General features: G+C 39.2%; 1 protein-coding gene across 4 annotated transcripts in view; it reads right to left on the bottom strand.

The window, feature by feature from the left end:
* FCHO2 (FCH and mu domain containing endocytic adaptor 2) overlaps positions 1-16,642 on the bottom strand; it is a 124,495-nt gene extending 107,853 nt beyond the window's left edge. For 2 of the 4 annotated variants that reach the window (XM_045075229.1, XM_045075228.1), the window contains exon 1: positions 16,350-16,642. In XM_045075229.1, the coding sequence (XP_044931164.1) occupies positions 16,350-16,627 (278 nt within the window). In that variant the 5' untranslated portion in view covers positions 16,628-16,642. The remainder of the gene's footprint in view (positions 1-16,349) is intronic. The other 2 variants (XM_045075230.1, XM_045075231.1) reach the window with 2 other exon arrangements.
* Between the last annotated feature and the right edge of the window lie 10,605 nt (positions 16,643-27,247).

The following is a 27,247-nucleotide window of genomic DNA, read 5'->3' on the forward strand; positions in this document are numbered from 1 at the left end:
TTAACCAATATGCAACTCTAATGCTCAGGGGAGCATTAAATTTAATTAAACCAATGTTGCTCATTATAGGACTTCAAACTGTATCAAAGGAATATGACGCAGTTTGACAAAGTTTACAATTTATTATATATACATATACACACATTAAACACACATGTACACATTCTATAATCACTCATGTGAGTTTATTAGTGAAATTTTTTAAAATAACATGCAGAATAATTTAGGAAAGGTAACCATGGATCTTTTAAAATACATTATCAATCCCATTTCAATTCCTTCAAGATGAACTAAGGGATTCCTGATTATTCAGGCAGAGTCCCTGCTTTATAACAAGTAAATCTTGGGGTGCCTGGGTGGCTCAGTCGTTGGGTGACTTTAACCCTTTAAGCTTAAAGCACCTGCCTTTGGTTTGGGTCATGATCCCATGGTCCTGGGATCTAGCCCTGCATCGGGCTCCCTGCTCAGCAGAAGGCCTGCTTTTCCCTCTCCCACTCCCCCTGCTTATGTGCCTTCTCTTGCTGTCTGTCAAATAAATAAAATCTTTAAATAAATAAAATAAAAAATAAAATAAGTAAATCTTGACTTCCGAATCAAGACAGCCTATTACTAATCACTTACACATTCAATACCACAAAATGTTTATAATAACTAATGCATCTTTTAGTAAACTTAAACAACTATGAATAAACTAAGCTCAATAACTCTCTCTAAAATTGGCAGTTTTTTTTTTTTCTTCAGTGAAAATAACATAATGAATAATTCAGTATCTTTGCTGGAAATAGCAATACAATAAGCAAGAATTACACAATATGAACCCTAATTTTTTCACAGTTCACCAAAAACAGGAAACACAGAAACTTCCAGTTATGCTGAAGTGATCCCTAACAAACTTATAAATCAATATAAAAGTAATTATTTTGCCATATATATATGATAAATTAAAATGTCATATTTGGGGGAAACTCCAGGTGGCTCAGTCAGTTGAGCGTCTGCCTTCAGCTCAGGTCATGATCCTGGGGTCCTGGGATGGAGCCCCATGTGGGATTGCCTAATCAGCAGCGAGTCTGGTTCTCCCTCTTCCTCTACCCTCCCCCCATGCTCTCTCTCTTTCTCTCTCGAATAAACAAAGAAAATTTTTTTTTAAAATAGAATAAAATAAAATGTCATATTTGGGGACACCTGGGTGGCTCAGTTGGTTAAGCGTCTGCTTCAGCTGGGGTTGTGTTCCCTGCTAAGCAGGAAGTCTGCCTCTACTTCTTCCTCTGCCCCTCCCCCCACTCCTACTTGTGCTCACTCACTCACTCATTCTCAAATAAATAAATATCTATCTTTAAAAAAATATCTTACCAGTCAGGTTACCTGGGTTCCCAATGTGCATTACGCATATTCAAATTAGAAGCAAGTTGGGAATAAAGGGCTATTCAAATAGGCACAAAGACTATTAGAAATACTATTTACCAGGCTTACAATAAAAAGAAAAAAAAATTTTTTTAAAGGAGATGAGATCTTGGAAACCACTAGTAATTGGAGCAATAAGGTCCTGAGCATTTCGCTTCACTGTTAAAGTATTAAAAATGTTAAGCAACAAGAACAGGTTAAATTATATTCAGAAATCTGGGTTTTTATTAAGAAGTCCTTGAAGTAAGCTCTTTATCCAGGAACTTCAGATGTCCAAATAACATATTAATTAAAATTCCCAATAAGGAAAAATGAGGATTATTAATTTAATACAGTATAACAATATTAATAAAGCAGCATTAACACACCCTGGGAAATAGTGCTAGCTATTCCATCCCTCAGGTCTTCACTTGGAAAGACAAGGAAAACTCTAATAATAAGGATGTAATATAGAAGAAGCCTGCCTCAGAAGGCACTAACCACTAAAAACAAACACCCTACATGATTACAAATCCATTTGTCATTTCTTCCTATTTAGGGATTCATTCATTTACTGAAGTCGAAAAACTTGAATTTGACTCCAGGCACTATTCTTTAATAATTTCACAAACTTATTAAAACAAATATTTACTACTCATGAACTTTCCTTTAGCACAAACTAAGCAAAAATTTTACTACTTCAAATGGCACTAGTGCACTCTCTCTACACACACACACATAAACACATACAACTTAGTCTAAAAAAAAATTTCAAAGTGTCCAATAAAGACTGCAAGTCGTACTGTTACCTTGTCAAAAACTTAATTTATAGCTTTGATAACAGATGACTAAATATTAAATATATACACATTTATATATCAAAAAATAAAGAAGACAGAGCAGTGGAGCTCAGGTTTAGACCCATTTGGCTTCAGTGTCTTCACCTGCACAAAACACTGAAAATTCTGGTGAAACAGGGAGAGACCACCCTTGAAACTGACAATTTTAACAGATTATAATTCTGTTATAGAATCTGTTTCAGAGGGGCGCCTGGGTGGCTCAGTGGGTTAAAGCCTCTGCTTTCGGCTCAGGTCATGATCCCAGGGTCCTGGGATCGAGCCCCGCATCAGGCTCTCTGCTCCAGGAGAAGCCTGCTTCCTCCTCTCTCTGCCTGCCTCTCTGCTTACCTGTGATTTCTCTCTGTCAAATAAATAAATAAAATCTTTAAAAAAAAAAAAAAAAAAAGAATCTGTTTCAGATTACCCAGTCTTTTTTTTAACTAGAAGTACCTCCACAAGGTGCTATCATTTTTACAGCAGCCACTGACATTTTTAGTAGGCGTTTCTAATTCAAAGAAAAGTAAAATAGCAAAAAGTATTCCTGAATTGCATATCCATGTTATCATCTGAGATCCTGAAGTGGATATGTTTCTGTTATTTTCAACACAAAAATATTTTTTTCCTTTAACATATTCTGTTAACTCAAGCAAGAACTTGTTTTCCTTGGCTAACTACGAATACATGATGAACGCACAAATAACTTGACAACAGACCTTTATTATCAAATAGAACTACGACTAAACATGTCTTCTGGTCTCTAATATTTTATTAAAACTGTAAATATTTATGCCCTTTGATCCAGCAATTCTACTTTTAAGAGTCTATACTACACAAACACACATACAAAGATAAATGTGGAAGAATATTTACTGAAGTACTATTTATAACTGAAAAAAATTTTAAAAATCCATTAATATTACTGGTTAAGTAAATGACATATATACTACAATAAAAAAAATATGGTGTTTTTTTAAAAGACTACAGTTTAAAAATAATGCAGATTTTTAACTGTTAATTTTAAAAATTTGCCCAGATATACTGTCAATGGAAAAAAGCAGGACACAATTAACAAAACAGCCAAAATTAACCTAATGCTAGGACAAAATGTCTATTACCCAGTTGTTTAATGTTAGGAACAACTTAAATGTCCATCAACCAGTGAATAAAAAGACAAAATAAGAGTATACCCATAAAATAAAATATAATTCAGCAATAAAAAGAAACAGTGATACATGTGACTTAATGAATGAACATCATAAATATTTCACTAAGTTAAAGAAATCAGACACAAGAGACCAGATATTGTAGGATTCTATTTATATGAAATGTCCAGAATAAGCAAATACACTGAGATAGAAAGTAGATGAGTGGGCTGCTAAGGAGGAGGGCTGTAAGGTAGGAGGTGACAAAAGGTATAGGTTTTCTTTTTGAGGTAATGAAAATGTTTTCAAATTGACTGTGATGATGGATGCATCTATCTGTATTACCCAAAACCACTGAACTGTACACTTTAAGTGAATTGCACAATATATTAAATATATCATGATAAACTTGTCAAAGGCATGAGCAAGTATTTTTACCTATTTCAATCAATTAATTCTTGCAGAGAGATTTGCAGTATTAACTGACCATAGCTACTATTAACACCATTGCTATTGCTGACACAAGGAAGACAATTATTTTGAAGATTTAACTAAGGTAGGATCTTCTACCTGCTGGTCTCCATGCACTTTAAAAAGAGATAGTACTTTCATAAAAGTACGATGAGTGTGGCCTGGGGCAAACAAAATCTTCTTATAATCCTATATGAACAAGTGTTAAAAAAAATCTTTGAAATAATTCCTAATAGGAAGTAGAAAAAAAAATCTTATCATCCTTTGAAGATGTTTAGTCCAGAACTAACGCAAGTCCTTTAAGAAAACACAAACTTCTCAGGACCTATTGTTTCCTCCTACTGCTCTAATTTGACAGCACTTAACAGTCTGATGTTTAACAATCCAGATTCCTTTTCCCAAACATATAGTAACATGTTACTTTTTAATAGAAAAATGAGATCATACCATGCATAGTTTTGCACTTAAAATTATCAACTGAACTAAAATTTAGCTAAAAGGATAGTTAAGTTATAAGTAAGGTCACCAAGTCACTGGAAATACACGGGTTTTTTTTAGTCTAATTCAGAATCTACAAGACATACTTGAAATTTCAAGTTTAAAGGTTTGAATAAGTCATCAAACCTATTTTGGAAACTCAAAGGCATTTATTTAAACAAATATAAAATACAACCTAACAACTCCCCACTTGAAGAAAAAGTGCATCTCTATTAACAAAGCTATGAAATACCTATTTTAATGAAAATGGAACTGTTTAATGTATCTTGGTTTTTTAAGACCCATGAATAGTAAGAGTGGAAAAATACAAAGCTATAAATCCCAGAGATTTTTAGTTAATGGTTTGAAACTTCTCCTTCAAAGAACCTTTTAAGAGCAACAGTAAGTTAAATACTAAAAACAAAAAGTTTGGATATCGTTCACTTCTGATGACTCCAAGATTCTAGAAAACAGGCAGGAGATAGTGTATACTGTACAATCACACTATGAATTGATGTTTATTTTACCTTGTTCCTTTTTAAATCTTTTTAAAAATTTTTGGAAGGGGATCAAAGGGTCAAAAGGTGCTGTCATGTGAACAGCAAATAACATGCCTAACCTTCCTCTCAACCTCAAACTGCCTCAAAGGTAATAAATAAATATCATCACTTCCTACCACTCTACATTTTCCTTTTGCTCTAGTTCTTACGTAAGCAGTTTTTCTATAAGTAAATAGCACATTTAACCACAAGTTATAATCTCTTCTAGTCAACCTTCTATTTATACATTGAAATTTTCACACATGATCATCAAAACTATTCTACAGAACCATTTGCAAGATGTTTTTAAAGCAGAAAACAGTGACTGAAGATGTAAAACAAGCACTGCTCAGCAGTAAGAACTACTTGCTGCAGGTACAGTAGTCGCTCAAACACATTTGTTGGCTGACTGAAGAAAATAAACCTTATCACATTAAAGAAATTATTTCCAACCCTTCAAATACTCCCTAATGTCTTCAGTTACAACTCACCTCTTCCAGTAAATTAAATCTGTAAAGCCACCTAAAAGATATTACATGGCTTCAACAAAAATAGCAGAAGCAAAGAGGATAATTTTTTTGTCTTATAACTTTCAAATTTTCTGTAATATACTGTAAATGCATATAATTTTCATTAATCTCAAAATAAAAAAAAAACAATTTCAGCTTTCTCAAAACCTCTTCAATCTGTACTTTCAAACAAAGGCTACCTTCTTCAACTGACATCTTGATCATATTAATAGTTAAATCTCCTCCTAATTCATAAATGAAAAAAAAAACCTTAAAGTTTTTTAGGAGCGGTTTTAAAAATTACCTATTTATTCCATGGAAACCTATGAAAGTCACTACAAAATATTTTCAAAGAATACTTAATCATATGAGAAAAATGTTTGATGGCAATTATCATTTGAAAATACCAAGCTACAGAACAATACAGCAAAACCTACTGTGCATGTTGTATTTCTAAAGAAAATCTCAGTGGACACAGGGTAAAGCTATATATAATTTTAATTTTATTCTGTACTCTCTGTTCTACCTACCACATAACATTAAAATTAAAAAAGAAAGCCACCTTCACCGCTCTTGTTTCAACCAAATAAAAATTAACACTTTGTAGTATTAAGGTCCAGCATCACCAATTTGCTCTACTTACATTGTACCTTCCTATCTATCCCTAAATGCAAGCAAACATGCTTCTCCTATCTTCTGTAACCTTTATTCCTGCTGTTCCATCAGGGAAGGAGCATGTTCCTGATAGAACTAATGGACTTGTGTGTCTCAAATTCATTTAATTCTCTGAATCTGGCTATCTCAGCAACATTCTCTAGCAACTTAACCAATAGTTACCATTTTAGGTCTCAGCTTCTATTGTACTGTTTTTATTTCTCCCCCACATCTGACCAACTTACGCTCATCTCTGTGGACCAAACTAATACTAATACTCTTCCAACTGTAATATTCTGTCATCTTTCCACACTAGGTAAACTGAAAATCAAACCCTATTCCCTTTACATCTCCATGGCACCATATTTCTATACGGATTTCTTAGGGTGCTTTTTTTTTTTTTTAAGATTTTATTTATTCATTTGACAGAGAGAGGGAGGCAGGCAGAGAGAGAACCAGACTTCCTGCTGAGCAAGGAGCCCAATGCGGAACTCAATCCCAGGATGCTGGATCATGACCAGAGCCAAAGACAGACCCTTAAACAGACTAAGCCACCCAGGCGTCCCTCTTAGGGTGCTTTTGTTCAATGTTTTAGAATTGTCAAACCAGGAAGGATAACCTCAAGAAACAGTACTCAAAAAACTACTTCCAAAGAGCTTACGCTAGCCAAATGTGTACGATGATATAAAGCATACCTGTTCTCCCATTAAGTAGTTCTCCTACTTAAGTAGTTCTGAAAGGATTAGAGCACTCAGGATTTAGTGTGCATGGCTACAAAACAACCCAGACAGCAAATTTTTATCCTTTCCATGTCAATGTTCTAAAATCCCTCCCCTGAATTGAATTTACACAGACTAAATCAGTATCAATTTCTCACTTTCAAATTTCTCCTATAATTAAAGCAAAAATACAAAACAAACCACCATTCCACCCCCCCAAAATTCTAAAGGCCTCACAATAAAATTTACTGCCATCTAAAATGCTGATTTTATAATGTCTATCTGTCAAGTCTATTTGAACAAACTTAGATGAATCTGTAGTTCGCATTTTCCTAGCTTGTTGCAGTTGGAAACAATTTGGGCACAGATAACTCGCTAACAATTAAACAACCACACATTCTAACTTAGTGTTTATAATTTCCTTGTTTATATACAGAGATCATCTCTGGAAAGCTATGTAAGAAACTGGTAACAGTTACTGCCTTTGTGGAGATCTTGGAGGCTGAGGAAAAAAGAATAAGTTTTTTTTTTTAAAGATTTATTTATTTGACTGACAGAGACCACAAGTAGGCAAAAAGGCAGGCAGAGAGAGAGGGGGGAAGCAGGCTCCCCGCTGAGCAGAGAGCCCGATGAGGGGCCCGATCCCAGGACCCTGAGATCACGACCCGAGCCGAAGGCAGAGGCTTAACCCACTGAGCCACCCAGGTGCCCCAAAAGAATAAGATTTTATACTGTGTTCCCTTTGGTACTTTTTGAATACTGAACCACATAAATTTTGCAAGTATTTTAATTAATGTATATGTAAATATGCATACACATACACTTCTTAAATTTCAGTGTACCACCCAATGGGATCATATCATAAGCAGTATTTGGAAATTTCAAGTAATAAAAAAAAAGTCTATAATCTGGGTATCTATGATTACCTCAACTAGTTTTCTAAAAATATATATATATTTCAATTTACATATGGGTTATACCCCCCAAGAATACATGTGTGTGGGTGTAGGTATAGGTGTTAGGTATTAATCTCCCTAGGATATTAAATTTAGATTACAGGGGCACCTGGGTGGCTCAGTGGGTTGGGCCTCTGCCTTCCACTCAGGTCATGATCTCAGGGTCCTGGGATGGAGCCCCACATCGGGCTCTCTGTTCAGTGGAGAGCCTGCTTCCTCCTCTCTCTCTCTCTCTCTCTGCCTGCCTCAATGCGTACTTATGATCGCTCTCTGTCAAATAAATAAATAAAATCAAAAAAAAAATTTAGATTACAAAAAAATCAAGCAGGGGCACCTGGGTGGCTCAATGGGTTAAGCCTCTGCTTTCTGCTCAGGTCATGATCTCAGAGTCCTGGAATCGAGCCCCACATATGGCTCTCTGCTCAGCAGGGAGCCTGCTTCCCCCTCCCTTTCTGTCTACCGCTTGGCCTACTTGTGATCTCTCTGTCAAATAAATAAAAGCTTTTTTAAAAAAATCAAGCAAAAATACAATGTTTTACACTTCAAAGTCCTATTAATAGCAATTCCAGGGTTTTTTTTTTTAAGGATTTTATTTATTTATTTGACAGAGAGAGAGAAATCACAAGTAAGCAGAGCAGCAGGCAGAGATAGAGGGGGAAGCAGGCTCCCCGCTGAGCAGAGACCAATGTGGGGCTCGATCCCAGGACCCTGAGATCATGACCCGAGCCGAAGGCAGAGGCTTAGCCCACTGAGCCACCCAGATACCCCCCAATTCCAGGTTTTTAAAAAACATTTTAATCCTCCCAGTTTATCCATGTAAATGATGGATCAAATTCTGGAAATTAAGCAAGTGCTCCAATTTTATTTAGAAGTAAAGCATGACAATACCAATGAAACCAACAGACAAAACTTCCATACTGGTTAAACAATACAAGAAATAAGGACAAGATGGGGCGCCTGGGTGGCTCAGTTGGTTGGACGACTGCCTTCGGCTCAGGTCATGATCTGGGAGTCCCGGGATCGAGTCCCACATCGGGCTCCCAGCTCCATGGGGAGTCTGCTTCTCCCTCTGACCTTCTCCTCACTCATGTTCTCTCTCACTGTCTCTCTCTCAAATGAATAAATAAAATCTTTAAAAAAAAAAAAAGAAAGAAAGAAAAAAAAAGAAATAAGGACAAGAAACAAAGAAATACTTCAGGATAAAAACACCAAAGATAATTATTTCATTCTTGATGTGCTGACTGGAAATAATTTTTGGAAAAGGTCACCTAACTAAAAATGTCAGCTCATTACAATGTGATATATGCTAAAGAATACTTGATGTCTTTGGGAGAATGCTTACTATTTTATAGACATCAGGATTATTATATAAAATAAGGCTGATAAGCTATTTAAATCAGGTATGCTTTATTTTTCCTCTTAAATAACTATCACCAATGAAATCCATTCCTTAAAAAAATAAATTTTTAGGGGCGCCTGGGTGGCTCAGTGGGTTAAGCTGCTGCCTTCGGCTCAGGTCATGATCTCAGGGTCCTGGGATCGAGTCCCGCATCGGGCTCTCTGCTCAGCAGGGAGCCTGCTTCCTCCTCTCTCTCTGCCTGCCTCTCTGTCTACTTGTGATTTCTGTCTGTCAAATAAATAAATAAAATCTTAAAAAATAAATAAATAAATTTTTAAGAGGTTAGTATCCAAAATACATAAAGAACTTATACAACTCAACACACACACAAAAAAATAAATAAATAAATAATCCAATTAAAAAATCAGAAGACACAAACAGAAATTTCTCCAGAGAAAATACACAGATGGCCACAGACACATGAAAATATGCTCAATATCACTCATCATCAGGGAAATGCAAATCAAAACCACAATGAGGGGGTGCCTGGGTAGCTCAGTCAGCTGAGCATTCTGACTCTTAATTTAGCTCAGGTCATTGTCTTGGGGTTGTGGAATTAAGCCCTGTATCAGGCTCCAGGCTGGGTGCATAGTCTCCTTGGGCAACCTTCTCCCTCTGCCCCTCCTCCAGCTCACGTTCTCTCTCTCTCTCAAATAAAAAAATAAAATCTTAAAAAAAAAAAAAACACACAATGAGTTATCACCTCACACCAGTCAGAATGGCTAAAATCAAAAACACAAAAGATGTGGAGAAAAAGGAACCCTCATGCACTGTTGATGAGAATGCAATGTGGTTCAGCCATGCAGAAAACCCTATGGAGATGCCTTAAAAAGTTAAAAATAGAATTACCATATAATCCAGTAATTCTACTACTAGGTATTTACCCAAAGAATATGAAAACACTAATTCAAAAAAGTATAAGCAGTAGCCCTATGTTTATTGCAGCCAAAATATGTAAGGAACCCAAAGGTCCATCTATATAGATGAACAGATAAAAGAAGATGAATATATATAATGGAATATTACTTAGCCATTAAAAAAAGAATGAAATCTTGCCATTTGCAAAAACATGGATGGACCTAGGATGTATAATGCTAAGTGAAATAACTCAGAGAAAAACAAATACCATATGACTTCATTCATATGTGGAATTTAACAAAACAAAACAAAGAAAGAAACACACCAAAAACACAGACTTTTCATTATAGAGAACAAACTGCTGGTTACCAGAGGGGAGGTTAGTGTGGGGATGGGGGAAATAGTGATGGGGATAAACAGTACACTTATGATGAGAACTGAGTAATGTATAGAATTGCTGAATCAGTATACTGTACACCTGAAACTAATATAACACTGTATGTTAATTATACATAAAAAAGCATATGTTTTTCAAAATTTAACTCCTCAATTAATCAGGGTTTATATGAAAACATAAAGCCATTTTAATTACTACAGTGCAATGCTGACACAATCTCAAGAGCACTATAAATTAGTACCCTACTCCGATAAACAGTGTACAGAGATACTTACTATAATATCAGCAAAAAAGTTAAGTTACATTATCTTTTGAAGGACTAACAACTGTTTTATATACCAAGGCAATAGTGTGGAATTCTATCAAAATTAATTTTGTTATCCAATTTTAATGAAAAAGAAAAACATTTTCAACTTTACTATCAAAGGCACTATACTTTGTGGCAAAAAATGACTTATCAGCAACAAACCACCTGTTGTATAGGAAGTTTTAAATACTTCTCTTCAAAGTATAATATTAAGTAATTCATAATGTAGCATACTGTTTTAGTTAAGAAAAACCATACCTTAAAAAAAAGGCAGGATGTGCTACTTTCAAAAGGGCTTGGAAATAGTTTGAATGATTCAAACTTTCCTCTAACAAATGCCACAACAAAAAGGTTTGTCTTTTTATATGGAGGGAAAACAAAAATTAATAAGTTGTTTGGTTAGAAACTTAAAACTTTAAAGTTTCCCATTACCTCACTTTGACAAGTTTTATTTGACCTGACAGTGCTACTTTAAAGATTAGGGGAGAAGAGTGAAACTAATATTGTAATTTCTGTTTTAGGAAGTTATAAATGATCCTAAAATATGTAAAATTTTAAGTTGTCTTAGACAATTATCAAATTCTCTGAAGTTATTTAGTTCTTGTTCTTAGTTTTCCCTACTTCATTTAGTCATCCTTTGGAACTTTTTATAAAGCTTTTATATTTAATTTAGAGTTTTCAGCCCTAATTCCAGGCTTGGAAATAAATAAAATGATATCTATTTTAACTGTTTGTGTTCAATATTGGGGAAGTGAAATGACAAAAACGTAAATTAGACTAGAAGTTTTCTCTAGATTTCAGATATCCAAATTTATTCCTGTCAAAAAGGACAAGGGGCACCCAAAAACTGATAAAATAATGTTCGTAGAAAGCATTATTCATAACAGCCAAAAATCATTAGATAAGGCTATATTCAAAGCTCAATTAACAGAAGCAAAAGTAACTTTAAAATGTTAATGTACGATTTGCAGTAAACTATACTTCAATTTCTGATAAACAATTTGGAAGTAAGTCAGAAAGCATCAAGAACACATTCTTTCGGGGTGCCTGGGTGGCTCAGTGGGTTAAAGCCTCTGCCTCAGGGTTGGGTCATGATCCCATGGGATGGAGCCCCACATGAGGCTCTCTGCTCAGCTGGGGGCCTGCTTCCTCCTCGCTCTCTCTGCCTGCCTCTCTGCCTGCTTGTGATCTCTGCCTGTCAGATAGATGAATAAAATCTTAAAAAAAAAAAAAAAAGAACACATTCTTTCTTTTTAAGATTTTATTTATTTATTTACTTGTCAGAGAAATAGAGTATGCACAAAAGCGCACACAAGCAGGGGGAGCCGCCAGCAAAGGGAAAAGCAGACTCCATGTTGAGCAAAGAGCCTCGTATGGAACTCGAGTCCAGGACCCTAGGATCATGACTTGAGCTGAAGGCAGATGCTTAAAATGTTTAATCAACTGAGGAACCCAGTAACCCCAAGGACATTCATCTATCAAAAGACATTCAAGGGACACCTGCTTGGTTCAGTTTGAAAAGCATGCTTAATCTTGGGGTCATGAGTTTGAACCCCACATGGGGTGTAAAGATTATTTAAAAAATAAAATAAAGCAAAACATTTTGGGATGCCAATTTTAAATCCAATTTAATAGTTTTAAAAGTTGCCTAAAACCTGAAGTCTAAAGTTGACAGGTTACATACATCAACTATATCTAAATTAATAAACCAATTAAATTGATAGGCTACACCTAAAATTCATACAGAAATGGCAAGAATAGGCAAAATTTTGCCTAGAATAGGCAAAATAATCTTGAAAAGGAAGCCCAAATCTAGAAAACTCTCACTTCCTGATGCCAAACTTACTACAAAGCCATAGTAATCAAAACAGTGTAGGACTAGCATAAGGATAGACAATGGAATACAACTAAAAATCAAAAAATAAACCCATACATCTATGGTCAACTGATTTTTGACAAGGGTGTCAAGAGTATTTAACAGAGAAAGAGGAGCCCTTCAACAAAGGTACTGAGACTACATATCCATGCAAAAGAATGAAGCTGAACCTCCTCCTGGCACCACACACAAAAACTGACTTCAAATGGATCACAGGCCTAAATATAAGAACTAAAACTATAAAACCCTTAGAAGAAAACACAAGTAAATCTTTGTAACCATGGATTAGGAAAAACGTCTTAGATTAAACAATAAAAGCATAAGTAATAACAAATAAATTAACTGGACTTCTAAATTTAAAATTTTGATGCTTCAAAGGACAATATCAAATTACCTCACACAAGTTGGAATGGTTACTATCAAAAAGAAATAACAATTGTCAGCAAGGTTGTGGAGAAAAGGAAACAGTCCCACACTGTTGGTGAGAATGTAAATTTGTGTAGCCACTGTGGAAAATAATATTATCAAATATTATATATATATTTCCATAGATATATATATCCATAGATATATATAATATAGATATAATATATAGAGAGAAATACCATAAAATTGGGGCACCTGGGTGGCTCAGTCATTAAGCATCTGCCTTCGGCTCAGGACATGATCCCAGGGTTCTGGGATGGAACCCCACATGGGGCTTCCTGCTCAGCAGGAAGCCTGCTTCTCCCTCTCCCACTCGCCCTGCTTGTGTTCCCTCTCTTGCTGTGTCTCTCTCTGTCAGATAAATAAATAAAATCTTAAAAAAAAAAAAAACCACACCATAAAATCCAGTAATTCCACCTCTGGATATGTACCTGAAGAAAATGAAAACATGAATTCAAAAAGGTAAATGAACTCCTATGTCTACTGCAGCATTATTTATAATCACCAACATATATGGAAGCAACCTAAGTGTCCATCCATTGATGAATAAAGGAGCTGTGGTACACATACACAATGGACAACTCAGCCATAAAAAATAATGTAATCTTGCCATATCTGACACAGATGGACACAGAATATATTATGCTAAGTGAAACAAGTTAGACATAAAAAGACAAATACTGTATGACTTCACTTATATATGAAATCTAAAAAACATATGAACAAAAAACGGAAACACTCATAAAGAGAAAAAACGGGTGGTTCGGGGGGACACTGGGGATAGGTGAAATAGATGATTAAGAGGTACAAACCTACTGCTATAATTATAGAAGTCACAAGGATGAAAAGTACAGCATAGAAAATAGAGTCAATAATACTGTAATACTGTAAGACAGTAATGGCACTTACACTGGTGAGCATGTCATAATATATGTAATTGTTGAACATCGTACACCTGAAGCTAGTATTATACACCAACTATATACTTCAATTAAAAATAACTTTTAAGGGGTGCCTGGGTGGCTCAGTGGGTTAAGCCTGTGCCTTCAGCTCCGGTCATGGTCTCAGCGTCCTGGGATCAAGCCCCATGTTGTCTCTCTGCTGAACAGAGAGCCTGCTTCCCCTCTCTCTCTCTCTCTCTACCTGCCTCTCTGCCTATTTGTAATCTCTCTCTCTCAAATAAATAAAATATTTTAAAATAATAATAATAACTTTTAAAAACAAATAAGTTTTCAAAAACGACAGCATCAAGAAAAAACAAAAGCCCACAAAATAGAAGAAAATGTTTGCAAAATCATGTATCTGATAAAAGACTACCCAGAACATACGAAAACTCTTGCAATTCAATAATAAAAACACAAATAACCTAATCTAAAAATGGGCAATGAATCTAAAAAGGTATTTCTCTAAGCACATGAAGAGATGTTCAACATTAGCCATCAGAGAAATGGAAATCAAACCCACAATGAGGTATTACTTCACACCCATCCACTACAATAAGACCGATAACAAGTGGTGTCCAGCATGCAGAAAAATTGGAACCAGACATTGTTAGTGGGTTTGTAAACCATGCAGTCACTTTGGAAAACAGTTTGGCAGTTTTTCAAAATGTTAAAGAGTAACAACATGACCCAGCAATTCCATTCCCAAAAGAAATGAAAACATTTCCACACAAAAACCTGTACAAAAATGTTCATAGCACATTTATTATTCATAATAGCCCAAAAATGGAAACAACCAAACGTCTATCACTGATGAAGAGATAAAATGTGGTGTACACACACAATGGAATGTTTGGCCATAAAATGCAATTAAGTACGGATACATGCTACATCACAGGTGAAGTGTGGAAACACGCTAAGGAAAAGAAGCCAACAAAGGATAACACATATGATCCCATTTATATATGTCCACAAGAGACCAATCTATCAAGGCAGATGTTTATAGATTAGTAAACTGCCTAGGCTGAGTTAGGGGCTAATGGATACAGAGATTCTTTCTGAGGTAAGGATATGGTTCTAAATGTGGTGACGTAACTGCACAGACGAAAAACCCCTGAATTGTACACTTAACTGAGTGTATAGTATGTGAACTGTAACTTCATTAAATATTTTTTATTTGACAGAGAGAGACAGAGAGAAAGTAAACACAAGCAAGGTGAAGGGGAGAGGGAGCAGCAGGCTTCCTGCTGAGCAGGGAGCCTGACTCAGGGCTCGATCCCAACATCCTGGGATCATGACCCCCAGCCAAAGGCAGATGCCCAACGACTAAACCATCCAGGCGCCCCATAAGGGTATTTTATTTTTCATAAGGGTATTTCTTAAAGAAAAACCTAATGCCTCGTATTTATGTCGCTTGCGGAAAACAAGAAACATTCAAACCAAATGACTAGGAGCTGATTTGATTACTAAGTCCATACCTAATACACTTAGAAATAAGAATTTAAGACACACCTCTTCTTCCCTGAAAGAGCACTCCTTTAATTACTTCTGAATTTTAACTAAAATGGAGCTGTAGTACTTGCAGCTGTCAGGACTTCCACTGAGATTGACCCAAGATACCGAGGTAAACATGCTCCTTCTCCCGCACTCGGCTGCACTGCACTTCCCATTACAACAAACAATACAGAAAAACACCCCGCACGGTGACTGAAGTCATTCTCAGAGAACCACCTAATACTAATACGGAGTTAAGGAGAGGGGTGTGGAAAGAATGAGGAAGGGGAAGGAGCACAGGACACAAGGGGAAGTCTTCGTGCATTTAAGCCCAAGGAATCCAGTTACATTGAATTCAACTTTTACACGCTTTGTGAACAGGCCCAGAGGCAAAGTCCTGGGCGCAGACCTAAGAGCCGAGCTGCGAGGCCGAGAGGAAGTGCGGATCCAAGCCAAGCCCGCAAGGGACTCCGTGTGGAAACCATGGGGGGCAAAAGGGCTAAGATGGGGGATGCGGCGATGGACGGGGGCAAGCCCCCTCCGCCCGGCTCCGGCCGGCGATTGCTGGCAGCGCGCATTGGGAGGCGGCCGCGCCGCGGGCCCCGCGGCCGCGTCCAAGCCGTGAAGCGCGCCCGGAGCCTAAAGCCTCCGGCCGGGTCCCGTCTCCCGCCCCATCCGGCGCTTTGTCCCAGCGCGGGCGGCGGGCTGCCCCCAAGCGTCCCCGCCGCGGGATGAGGGGCCGCGCTGACAGCCCTCGCCCCCGCAAGGGCTGCGAGCCTGCGGGACCTGGCGTACGGCGGCCCGCAGCCCTCCCGGCTTCACACAGGCGGGACCCAGCCGGCGGCGGCCCGAGGACGCTAGCCCTCACCGCCGAGGCTTCGCCGCCGCCCGGAGCGCACACAGGCCGAGGTCAGGCGGAGAAAGCTTCGCACCCCAAAACCCAACTTCCAACATCCCGCTCTTACCCAAAAATTTTCGACGAAATGCGCCATGACCATCCTGCCGCCGCCGCGCCAGGTTCCGCGTCCGCGCCCGCCCGCCGCTGTGTAAACACGGGCACGGCCCCCACGGCGCCCCCGCCTTTCCCCACAGCCGCCGCCGTCGCCACCGCCGTCGCCGCCGCCGCCGCTGCCTTCTTCCCGGAGACCGGCCCGCACCCTCCAGGGCGCATGCGCCACCTAGCGGCTGCTGCCGCCGGGCGAACTCTTGAAAGCCACCGCCTGGTTGCGCATGCGCTCTTCATCCTATTCCCGGGTTTTAGTAACCCTCCCCTCTACCCAGCGCGGGCGCGGCCAAATTGAGTATTCTCTTGGGAATGGTGGAGAACCGGGTTCTTGGGGAGTCACTGGGGAGACTGCGCGCACCCTTTGCGGTAGGATGGGTACTGGCCCACGGATGAGGGAAAAAAAGGGCCGGCCAGTGGGTGTGGATACGGCAGCCTGACTGCCTCCTCTCTTCCTCTACGCAAGACGCGCTTCCCCGGCCTTGGAGGATCTTGAAGGGACCAAGTCTGGTCAAGCTGTGATGGGGGAAATTTGGCCTTCGGCCACCGGGAGGAGACTGGGAAACCTTTGGTCCGTAGGGTTCCTTTCCTTGACAGGGAACTAAGAACCAAAACAAAAACTTTCCGAGGCCAGAAAAAGAGGAAACGCCCAGTGTCGCCTGAGAGTCTCTGGAACAGCGCGAGACCCAGGCACCAAGTTCCTTGCGGAAGCCGCTGACCTCTAGCACGCCCCTAGCAAACCAGGCCAGCTGGAGGCAGGAACGTGACCCGAAAGGAACGAATTTCCCTGACCCACGCAGTTTAAAAAAAAAAAAAAAAAAAAAAAAGTCTTTTCCAAGACTTGTTAATTTAAGTCTCTAGTTCTCTTAGCAGCTTGTACATTTTGGAAAAAGAAACAAGTTTAAACACGTCCTGGCACAACATGAACTAAATCCCTTTCCCATGCCTTGCTTTCCAGAGGTTAGGGGGAAAAAATTAAACCCTTGTGGAGAGGTCTCAGGTTCACTGTCACCAGGTCGGCTCAGTCCGAAGTCTGCTGTTCTTGACACCAAGCCCCACTAATAGACTTCGTGTAGCTTTAACTATATACACTCACATCGGATCCTCTGACTTCAGATACAATGAACACTAGGACACGTGTTTCTTGGTGGAAACTTGTTTTCATCCTCAAAAGCAAAAACCCCACAATGCCTTGCACGTGATTAAAACTGTGAAGTGTTTGTTGAATTGGGAATAAGTGGATATTGGTACTGTGATTATATCTTTTTTAAGAATATCTTTTATAAATATATAGGAGGTAACAGTCTGCTTTAAAATAACTCACTGAGGGAGGAACACTGAGTAGAGGTATGCATGAAACAGGATTGTTAGAACAATTGTTAGGACCTAGGTAACGGAAACATGGTGGTTCACTATATAACACTACACTCATTTCGTATATGTTTGCTATTTCCTTTTCTTTAAAAAGTCTTCATAACACTGTCATTTACATAACACTGTCATTTCGTATATGTTTACTATTTCCTTTTTAAAAAGTCTTCATAACACTGTCATAACATTGGGAAAGTCTAACTTAGAAACTTGCTACTGTTTTCTAAACCATTAGTCTAGCACTTTCTTCATCCTGAAAAAAATTCTAAAAAATACAGCCATCTAAATCTCTCTGCAAATAAGCTTGGCATTAAAATCCTACTGTCACTAGGCACTACCCAGCTTATATCTCAGCAGGAAAAGCTTTATCCTAGGCCTATACTCCAAAGGGCCTTACATATTACATTAATTTATTTAAAAAACAAATGGGTGCCTTTGCCAGTGACGATCTGATGCTGACCTCTGTCTCATAACCATATAGACCCTCTCTCATGACCAACACCATTCAGGCCCCCCAGGAAACAATTCTTCATAGCTCTTGCCCTAAGTCTTCAAAACAAAAAGCACAACTCCAAATGCAGTGAAAATCTGTGTGAGTCTATCAGAGATAGACTCCTTTGGAGTTCAGGCAGAATCTGAGCAGCAGAAGTGCTTAAGTAAGAGAAGACAAATTAGTTAACTTGTTCAATTTTTCCTCCCAGCACAAATGCAATAGATTGTTGTTGTTTTCTTAAGATTTTATTTATTCATTTGATAGGGATACAGAGGCAAAGATGGAGACAGAGAGCACAGGCAGGGGGAGAGGGAGAAGGAGAGGGAGAAGCAGATTCTCCACTGAGCTGGAACCCTGGCATGGGGCTCGATTCCAGGACCTGGAGATCATGGAGACATGGAAGGCAGATGCCCAACCATCTGAGCCACCCAGGCACCCCAATGCAATAGATTCTTACATAACGAAGTATTGTTTTGCAAACAATGTGGTGTTGGGGCGCCTGGGTGGCTCAGCAGGTTAAAGCCTCTGCCTTCGGCTCGGGTCATTAAGCATCCACCTTCGGCTCAGGTCATGATCCCAGGGTCCTGGGATCGAGCCCCGCATCAGGCTCTCTGCTTGGCAGGGAGCCTGCTTCGTCCTCTCTCTCTGCCTGCCTCTCTGCCTACTTGTGATCTCTCTCTGTCAAATAAATAAATAAAATCTTTAAAAAACAAAACAAAACAATGTGGTGTTAAGCACAGATTTTCCTCTTTTTAGTGTTCTAACTCTGACAATTTAGCATAGTACTCAAATAACCACACATGGTACACTGGTCTCCATCTGTACTCTTACCTCTGATCTCATAACTGTCAGACCCAGACTTGCCATAAAGATAAATATTCTGTGTATTTGGATATTTACAAAGCTCATTAGGGCCAAAACACCCTTGATATAATTGCCTGATATTTTAATTGTGGGAATTTAAAGTAAAAGTAATTAAGGTGACTAAATTTCAGAGGAGATGGTGAAGTACAAGAAGAATGTGGGTAGTATCAGGCACATTCTGTTCTCTCAAGTGAGGTTTCCTGGGATGTGTATACAGTCTGGCAGAGTGTAGATAAGGCCCTGAGAGGGTAGCTCACTTATGTGTCGTTAAGTATTTGTGACCCAAACACTTAGCCCTTGCTTATTCAAACACATTCTGAAATTACTAAAAACTTACACAGATAACAACACTGTTCTACTCACTGCCTATGCCACCTGGCCCTTAATAGTCACTCAATAAATGTTTGGTGAGACAACAGGTGAATGACTGAACCTATCAGGGAAATGTCAAGGGTGGGTGAAACTTTGAATATGTAGTAACTCCATTCTTTTACTCATACTTTTCATTGGTGCTAGGTCTTTAGAGCTTATAAAAATAGCATTATTTACATTCTACTTGATTTAATTGTCTTACATTATTTCAAATATTTTCAAAAGAATTATTTGGGGCTTGAATATACTTCTTTAAAAAAAAAAAAAGAAAAGGTTTGGGGCACCTGGGTGGCTCAGTGGGTTAAAGCCTCTGCCTTCAGCTCAGGTCATGATCCCAGGGTCCTGGAATCAAGCCCTGCATCAGACCCTCTGCTCAGAAAGGAGCCTGCTTCCCCCTCTCTCTCTGCCTGCCTCTCTGCCTACTTGTGATCTCTGTCTGTCAAATAAATAAATAAAATCTTTAAAAAAAAAAAAAAAAGGTTTATTTATTTGAGGGGGGAGACTTGGAGGGAGATGGAGAGAGAATTCTCAAGCAGACTCCTTACTAAGCACAGAACCCCAGGACCCTGAGATCATGACCTGAGCTGAAATTGAGAGCTATCTAACCTACTGAGTCACCGAGGCACCACTGCTTGAGTACACTTCTTAAAAGATAAGTTGCCTTTTGTTATAAAGACAAAATTAAATTCGGATAATAATATTCAAAATTGGCTCTCAGGGGATGTTGCTGGTCCCCATTAAACTCTGTCCAAGCATATATGTTATAACCAAAGCTCTAACATAACTGCTATAACATAATTTGACAAGTCGTAGCAAATGAGACAGGAGAAATGAACACAAAATTACCTAAATCTACATTCTCTGGTTTTACAAAATATAACTTGTCTCCCAGATTTGAGGACAAGATATCCAAAGAATATCCCCCTTTTCATTCCTTAGTTTGATCTCTTATTTCCGATCTTGGGGTCACAGCTCACACCCTCTTAATCAACATTTAGTTACAAAGGCCATTTCCTCATTACTTCATTTAAAACTAGCTCTGGGGGCACCTGGGTGGCTCAGTCAGTTAAGTGGCTGCCTTCGGCTTGGGCCCTGATCCTAGGGTCCTGGAATCTCTCCACGTTGGGCTCATTGCTCAAGGGGAGAGACTGCTGCTCCCCTTGCTTGTGCTTGCTCTCCCTACCTTTCCTGTCAAATAAATTAGTAAAACATTTTTAAAAATTAGATCTGTTCCAGAAAAGTGGGCTATAAAATAAAACATAATTTTCCCATTTATTTTCAATACAATTTTGCAAATGTACTTCTAATTGTTTCCAAGACAAGAGCAGCAGAGGAGAAGCTCCTATAAACCTCTATTTCCTGCTAATTTCTTCAAGGACAGCATTCCGTGTCAGGCGCAGTAGTCCTCTGTACTTCAAACTGAAGAAAACAAGCAGCAGCAGAACTAAGCTCCATTAGAAGACTGAAGAGAAAGAGGTCTGTCCCAGAAGTCTGGTGTTCTCTTGTTTTTCCCTACACCACTGCAACATATTGAAAGCAATAACTTTACATAAAACAGAAAGAAAAGCAAAAGCTCAGCAGATGGTATCCAGGTAGGCAGCTATGCAAGGCCAAGGAGATGGAAACATGCTAATCAAAGTGCAGAAAGCAGCTAAATATCATCTTCCTTACACTCTTCTTGTTTCAGAGCAGCTTGGGGGCACGCCCTTCTCTCCTGCTTGCAGCTGGGATCGACTGCCTGCTCTTTGATGTGGCATCGTCTCTAACTCCAGAATGAGATGTACTTTTCAATGGACCCTCTTATCAGCTGTCTGTAAAAGAAACACAAAACACCTGACAGGTTTTTCAGGGCTTTATGGTGCTCAGGATCACAAGAAACCCAACACAGGTTTCAAAATTTAAAAAAAACACACACAACACACCAAAAAACCCAGGATAGGGGCATCTGCCTGGCTCAACCAGCAGAGCCTGCAATTCCTGATCTTGGAGTCATGGGTTGGAGCCCCACACTGGGGGGTGGAGATTACTTTATTTATTTTTTTTTTAAAGATTTTATTTATTTATTTGACAGAGAGAAATTACAAGTACACTGAGAGGCAGGCAGAGAGAGAGAGAAGGAAGCAGGCTCCCTGCTGAGCAGAGAGCCCAATGCGGGACTCGATCCCAGGACCCTGAGATCATGACCTGAGCCGAAGGCAGCGGCTTAACCCACTGAGCCACCCAGGCGCCCCTGGAGATTACTTTAAAAAATTTTTTTAATTTTTAAAAAGTGGGGCGCTTGGGTGGCTCAGTGGGTTAAAGCCTCTGCCTTCGGCTCGGGTCATGATCCCAGGGTCCTGGGATCAAGCCCCGCATCGGGCTCTCTGCTCAGCAGAGAGAGCCTGCTTCCTCCTCTCTGTCTGCCTCTCTGCCTACTTGTGATCTCTGTCTGTCAAATAAATAAATAAATCTTTAAAAAAAAATTTTAATTTTTAAAAAGTAAGAAAAGAAAAATTGATTACAGAAAGTCATAAAGGTACAATAATTTTTAAACATGCAGATGTTTTCATTAATGTTAGGTGGAAAGGCAGAAGATGACATGAGATACATTACATTTTTAAGGGTGTACAAATACACATATAAATGGACAAAAATCAAAAGAAAATGGAAAATATGTGTTGAGATGGTGAGATTATGGCAATTACTAAACATCTAAAATATATTCTAATGTAATAACATAATCGCTTTTTGGGCTTTGGCTAAAATCAAGTGTAATGTAATAATATAGTACGATTTAAAGAGCGATCACTGTTCTTTGTTTTCATTTGAATATAAATGTAACCAGGCAAATCTTCCCTAGGTCTTTCATTAACCTTCTCTTCTCATTGATTCAAGCAAGAGACAATAACTGGGCACTTAACACCATGAAAAGACCATCTCTGCTCTTACAACATTCACAATCTAATATAGATATATAAGAAATAAGACAATAGAGATGATGACAATGATAAAATAATAAGCGTAGAAGAGTACTTGGTGTATAGTTGACAATCAATAAAGATTTACTGAGTAAAAAATGAACAAATCACTGTTCAGGCTAACCTCAAAGAAATTCAATTTGTCCTTTTTCATTTTTCTCTCTCCCCCCTACCTCTTTCTCTCTTTCCTTCTTTTCAAGATAGTGACAGGAAATTGACCTTGATTCACAGGGAGTTTCTTCCATTAGCACAGAGGTCTTTGGGTCCCTGGGATAACAGAATCCAGAGCAAATTTTAAAATTTAGCGCTTCTGGGATCGGCTAGCAGCTTAGGAGCTAGCTGTATATGGGAATTGGAAGAACAGAGTGTCAGGAACTGTAACCATAGGAACCCACAAAAAGAGGCACCTTTGGATCAGCTAAGAATAGAGGAATGGGCTTGGTCTCCTCTGGAGATCAGCTGAAGCCTCACGCGTGGCACTAGATTTTAGCAGTAGCACTAAGTACTAGTGAGAAGAATAGTCCCTGAGTTTCCTGGACAACTGAGGGGAGGGAGCTCCACCCAACCATTTATGTATCAAACATTTAGTAAACACCTATATTAAGCTAGGCCTGCTTCTAAACACTGGGGATCCAACAGTGAAAAACACATGACTTCTTTACTCTTGTTGCACTCAGTGTGGGCAGACAGACCACAAGGATATAAATAAATGAGAACCCTTTGAATAGTGATACATGCTATGACATATAATTGGGATAGATTGTGGTGGGGAGTGGTGACTTCTTCACCTAGAGTGACGTCTATAAGGAAGTGACATTTGAGCAGAGACCTGAATGACCCAAAGGAAACAGCCTTGCAAACATCTACAGAGAGGTCCACATTGAAGGATCAAACTGTGCAAAGGCCCAGAGTTAGCAATGAGCTTCATGTGTTCAAATAAGTGGAAAGGAGACCAGCATGGTTGGAGTGGTGATCAAAAGGGAGAAGATCAGAGATGAAGTCAGAGATGAAAGCAGAGTCAAGGGTGGCGAGGCTGGTTTATAGTCTTAAGTGAAATAGGAAGCCAAGAGAGGGTTTTCAAGCTTCAGAGATACCTGATTTATGTTTTACAAGATCACATTGACTGCTCTTTGCAAAAGGGTGAAGAGGAATTAGTGGTAAAGGGGAGGTCACTGAAAAGACAGATGCAGAAGTCCTGATAAGAGAAGACAGTGGCAAGGACTAGCCAACAGAGCGGAAGTGAGAAGAAGAAGCAATCCGGCTTAAGATCTATTTTGATTGTGAAGCTGACAGAATTTGCTAATGGTGTGGACATGGGGTGTGAGGGGAAGAAAGAAATCAAAGATAATCCCAGCAGCTGTGCCTGAGAACTCAGATGTAAAAGGGTGCCACAAAGATAGAAAGGATATGAAAAGCAGCTGTTTCGAAGAAAGGAAGACCCAGGGTTCTGATTGGCCTTGTTAGGTTTGAGGGCCCTACTGGAAATCCAAGGGGAAATGTATATCAGAAAATTGGATGCATGATTTTGGAACTTAGGACACAGGTTGGATTGAAGATGTAAATTTGAGGGTCATCAACAAATATGGATGAGATCACAGACAGGAAGGACAGGAGTGGGGAGCTGAACAAAAAGCTCTAGGGCACTTCTACATTTTCAGTTAGGAGAAGGAACTGAGCCAGCAATAGAGATGAAGGAAGAGTAGCAAAGTAGAAGCACCAGGAAAAAGGGAAAACATTGAAGCCAAGAGAATGTTTTAAGACTGGTCAATGGATGGGGTGCCTGGATGGCTCAGATGGTTAAGCATCTGCCTTTGGTTCAAGTCATGATCCCAGGGTCGTAGGATTGAGCCCCACACTGGGCTCCCGGCTGGCTCAGCAAAAGAGTTTGCTTCTCCCTCTCCCTCTGCCTGTTCCCCTGTTTGTGCTCACTCTGACTTTCTCTCTCTCAAATGAATAAATAAAATCTTAAAACAAGGGACGCCTGGGTGGCTCAGTTGGTTGGACGACTGCCTTCGGCTCAGGTCATGATCCTGGAGTCCCGGGATCGAGTCCCGCATCGGGCTCCCAGCTCCATGGGGAATCTGCTTCTCTGTCTGACCTTCTCCTCGCTCATGCTCTCTCTCACTGTCTCTCTCTCAAATAAATAAAGTCTTTAAAAAAAAAATCTTAAAACAAAACAAAACAAAAACTGGTCAGTGGATAACAAACACTGAGAAATGACCAGCAGGTTCAGGGATGGAAGGAGAAGTCGTGGCAAGCCAGCCTTCTCTGACGTGCCGAAGATATAAATACGATTATAACGGGTTGAAGAGAGAAAGGGAAGTAAAGACCACAAGTAAAGACAACTTGTTCAAGAAGTTTTGCTGTGAGAGGGAAGGGTGAGGTAGGTAGATATTGAAGGGACCCAGGATGAAAGGGGAAGAGTTAAGATGAGTGGTAGTAAGTCATGCTTGGATGCCAGAGAGGATGAGCCAAAGAGAAGGAAAGAGGAGAGAAGGGTGGAAATGTGGTCCTTGAGTAGAGGAAAGGGATCCAGAGTGAAACTGGAGCTTCAGGAGGGTGTTTCTAGTTTTGCAGCTAATAAGTCTAATAGGACCGTGGTCCCTAAGTTGGAAAAAGTCTCCTTAACTGCATGTGCAATTGTGTTTTTCTGCATGGGAAATGCCCCTTTCATGTATCACCTGCCTAAGTCCCCACATGGACCCTATGAAACCACTACTGCTACGATCCCAACTTTACAGATGAGACAATATGCTCTAGAAGATTAAATAGATTGCCAAGGTCAAACAACTACTGGATGGTAAACTACTGTTAATAGTGGCATGAACAAACTCTTAATGAAGGAAGGTAGGGGAGTCCTCAAGAAACACAAGAGGTCAAAAAAAAAATACTAGTCAAGGGTGAAAGTTAAACTCATCCAACAAGGGCTTTTATTTGTGTTTGGTTTTTTTTTTAAACTCATGGTCTGGTGTTCCTCAGAAAGCCCCTTGGTTACCGTCTCTCTAAACCAGGTTTTCTGAATGATTATGAAGGCGAACTACTAAGGATCCCATAAAAATCTCAAACTAATGTAATTATATCTAATTCTTTGAAAAAAAACTCTTTTCTCTCCTCACAGTCAGTTCTGAAACATGCAAAAAATGTAAGTGTCCAAAACTCAGATTCCAGGCAAAATCTAGAGCTGTCCCACGCTAAACAGGATGTCTGGTCATTGTATTAAAAACCAGTCACTTCTGACGGCAGAGGGAACAGACAACCAAAGCAGTCTGTGGTCTTGGAATATTCTCTGTCAAATCCTTAAGACCTCTAAATTCTGATGAACTATTTGCAAGGAGGCCACTGGACTGGGCCAAACAGGCCAGATTGAAAGGTGACAAAATAAAATTTCATTTCTAACCTCACAACTTCACTAGATGACGTCTGCCTTAATATGCTTTTTAAATACAGTTTTAAGAACAAACTGTCACCAATTAGTTGTTGTTTTTTTTTTTCATTAGGTCCAGAAGATGTATGTTATTTTTTTTCTTCCCACTTCCCACATGTGAGCTAAACCCAATTCTTTCTTCAAGCTGTCTTCAAGTATAACTCCTCCAAAAAAAGAAAGCTGCTAAACCATTACCTTCTGGGTAATCTCATTATATTTCTTCTTTCCTCCATTATTCACAAATATACCCTTTAGATTAAGTAGTTTATATGTTGTAAAAAACAGCTACATACTGCTTTTTGTGGTGTCTTTTCTTGTTTTTCTTTCTTTCTTTTTTTTTTTTTTTTCAGGTGCATGTGCTTGTATTGGTGGTTATGAGGATTCATCAAGATATATTAATAAATAGAAAAAAAAATAAATAGAAAAACCTATACCATCTGGCTGGCTCAGACGATATAGTGAGTAATCTTGATGTCAGGGTTATAAGTTCAAGCCCTACACTGGATACAGAGATTATTTAAAAATAAAACCTTAGGGGTGCTTGAGTGGCTCAGTCAGGTAAGCGTCTGCCTTCAGCTCAGGTTATGATCCCAGGGTCCTGGGATAGAGCCCCACATCAGGTTCCCTGCCCAGTGGGAAGCCTGCTTCTCTCTCTCCCTCTGCCTGCTACCCCCCCTGTTTGTACTCTCTCTCTCTCTCTCTCTGTGCCAAATAAATAAACAAAATCTTTTTAAAAAATAATTAAGAAAAAATCTTGAGGAAAACTGTATACATACATGCAAACATATGTACACATTTATACGTATACATAAATGTTTTATACATAGATACATAATCTATGTCTATTATGAGTATTTTCTTATGTGTACATTTCCTATCCTGGAAAGGATATATAAGAAACTGATAACCATGCCTGCCTTTGAATTTAATCCAAAAGACCCAAAAGCCACTGTAATTATCTTTGAAGAAAGGAACTAAATAATAGGAATTAAAAGAAGCTGACTTTGGGCGCCTGGGTGGCTCAGTGGGTTAAGCCGCTGCCTTTGGCTCAGGTCATGATCTCAGGGTCCTGGGATCGAGTCCCACATCGGGCTCTCTGCTCAGCAGGGAGCCTGCTTCCTCCTCTCTCTCTGCCTGCCTCTCTGCCAACTTGTGATCTCTGTCTGTCAAATAAATAAATAAAATCTTTAAAAAAAAAAGAAGCTGACTTTTACACCTTTTGAGTATTGTTCTATGTAGGAGTACTACCCATTTCAAAAAATAAAAAAAAATTTATAAGGTGCCTGGCTGGCTTGGTTGGTAGAGCGTATAAATCTTGATTTGAGACCTGTGAGCTTAGGCCCCACATGGGGCATCGACCCTACTTAAAAAAATAATAA

Source organism: Mustela putorius, unplaced genomic scaffold (genome assembly GCF_011764305.1).
Source record: "Mustela putorius furo isolate JIRA1106 unplaced genomic scaffold, ASM1176430v1.1 tig00000145_pilon_pilon_pilon, whole genome shotgun sequence".
Classification (NCBI taxonomy): domain Eukaryota; kingdom Metazoa; phylum Chordata; class Mammalia; order Carnivora; family Mustelidae; genus Mustela; species Mustela putorius.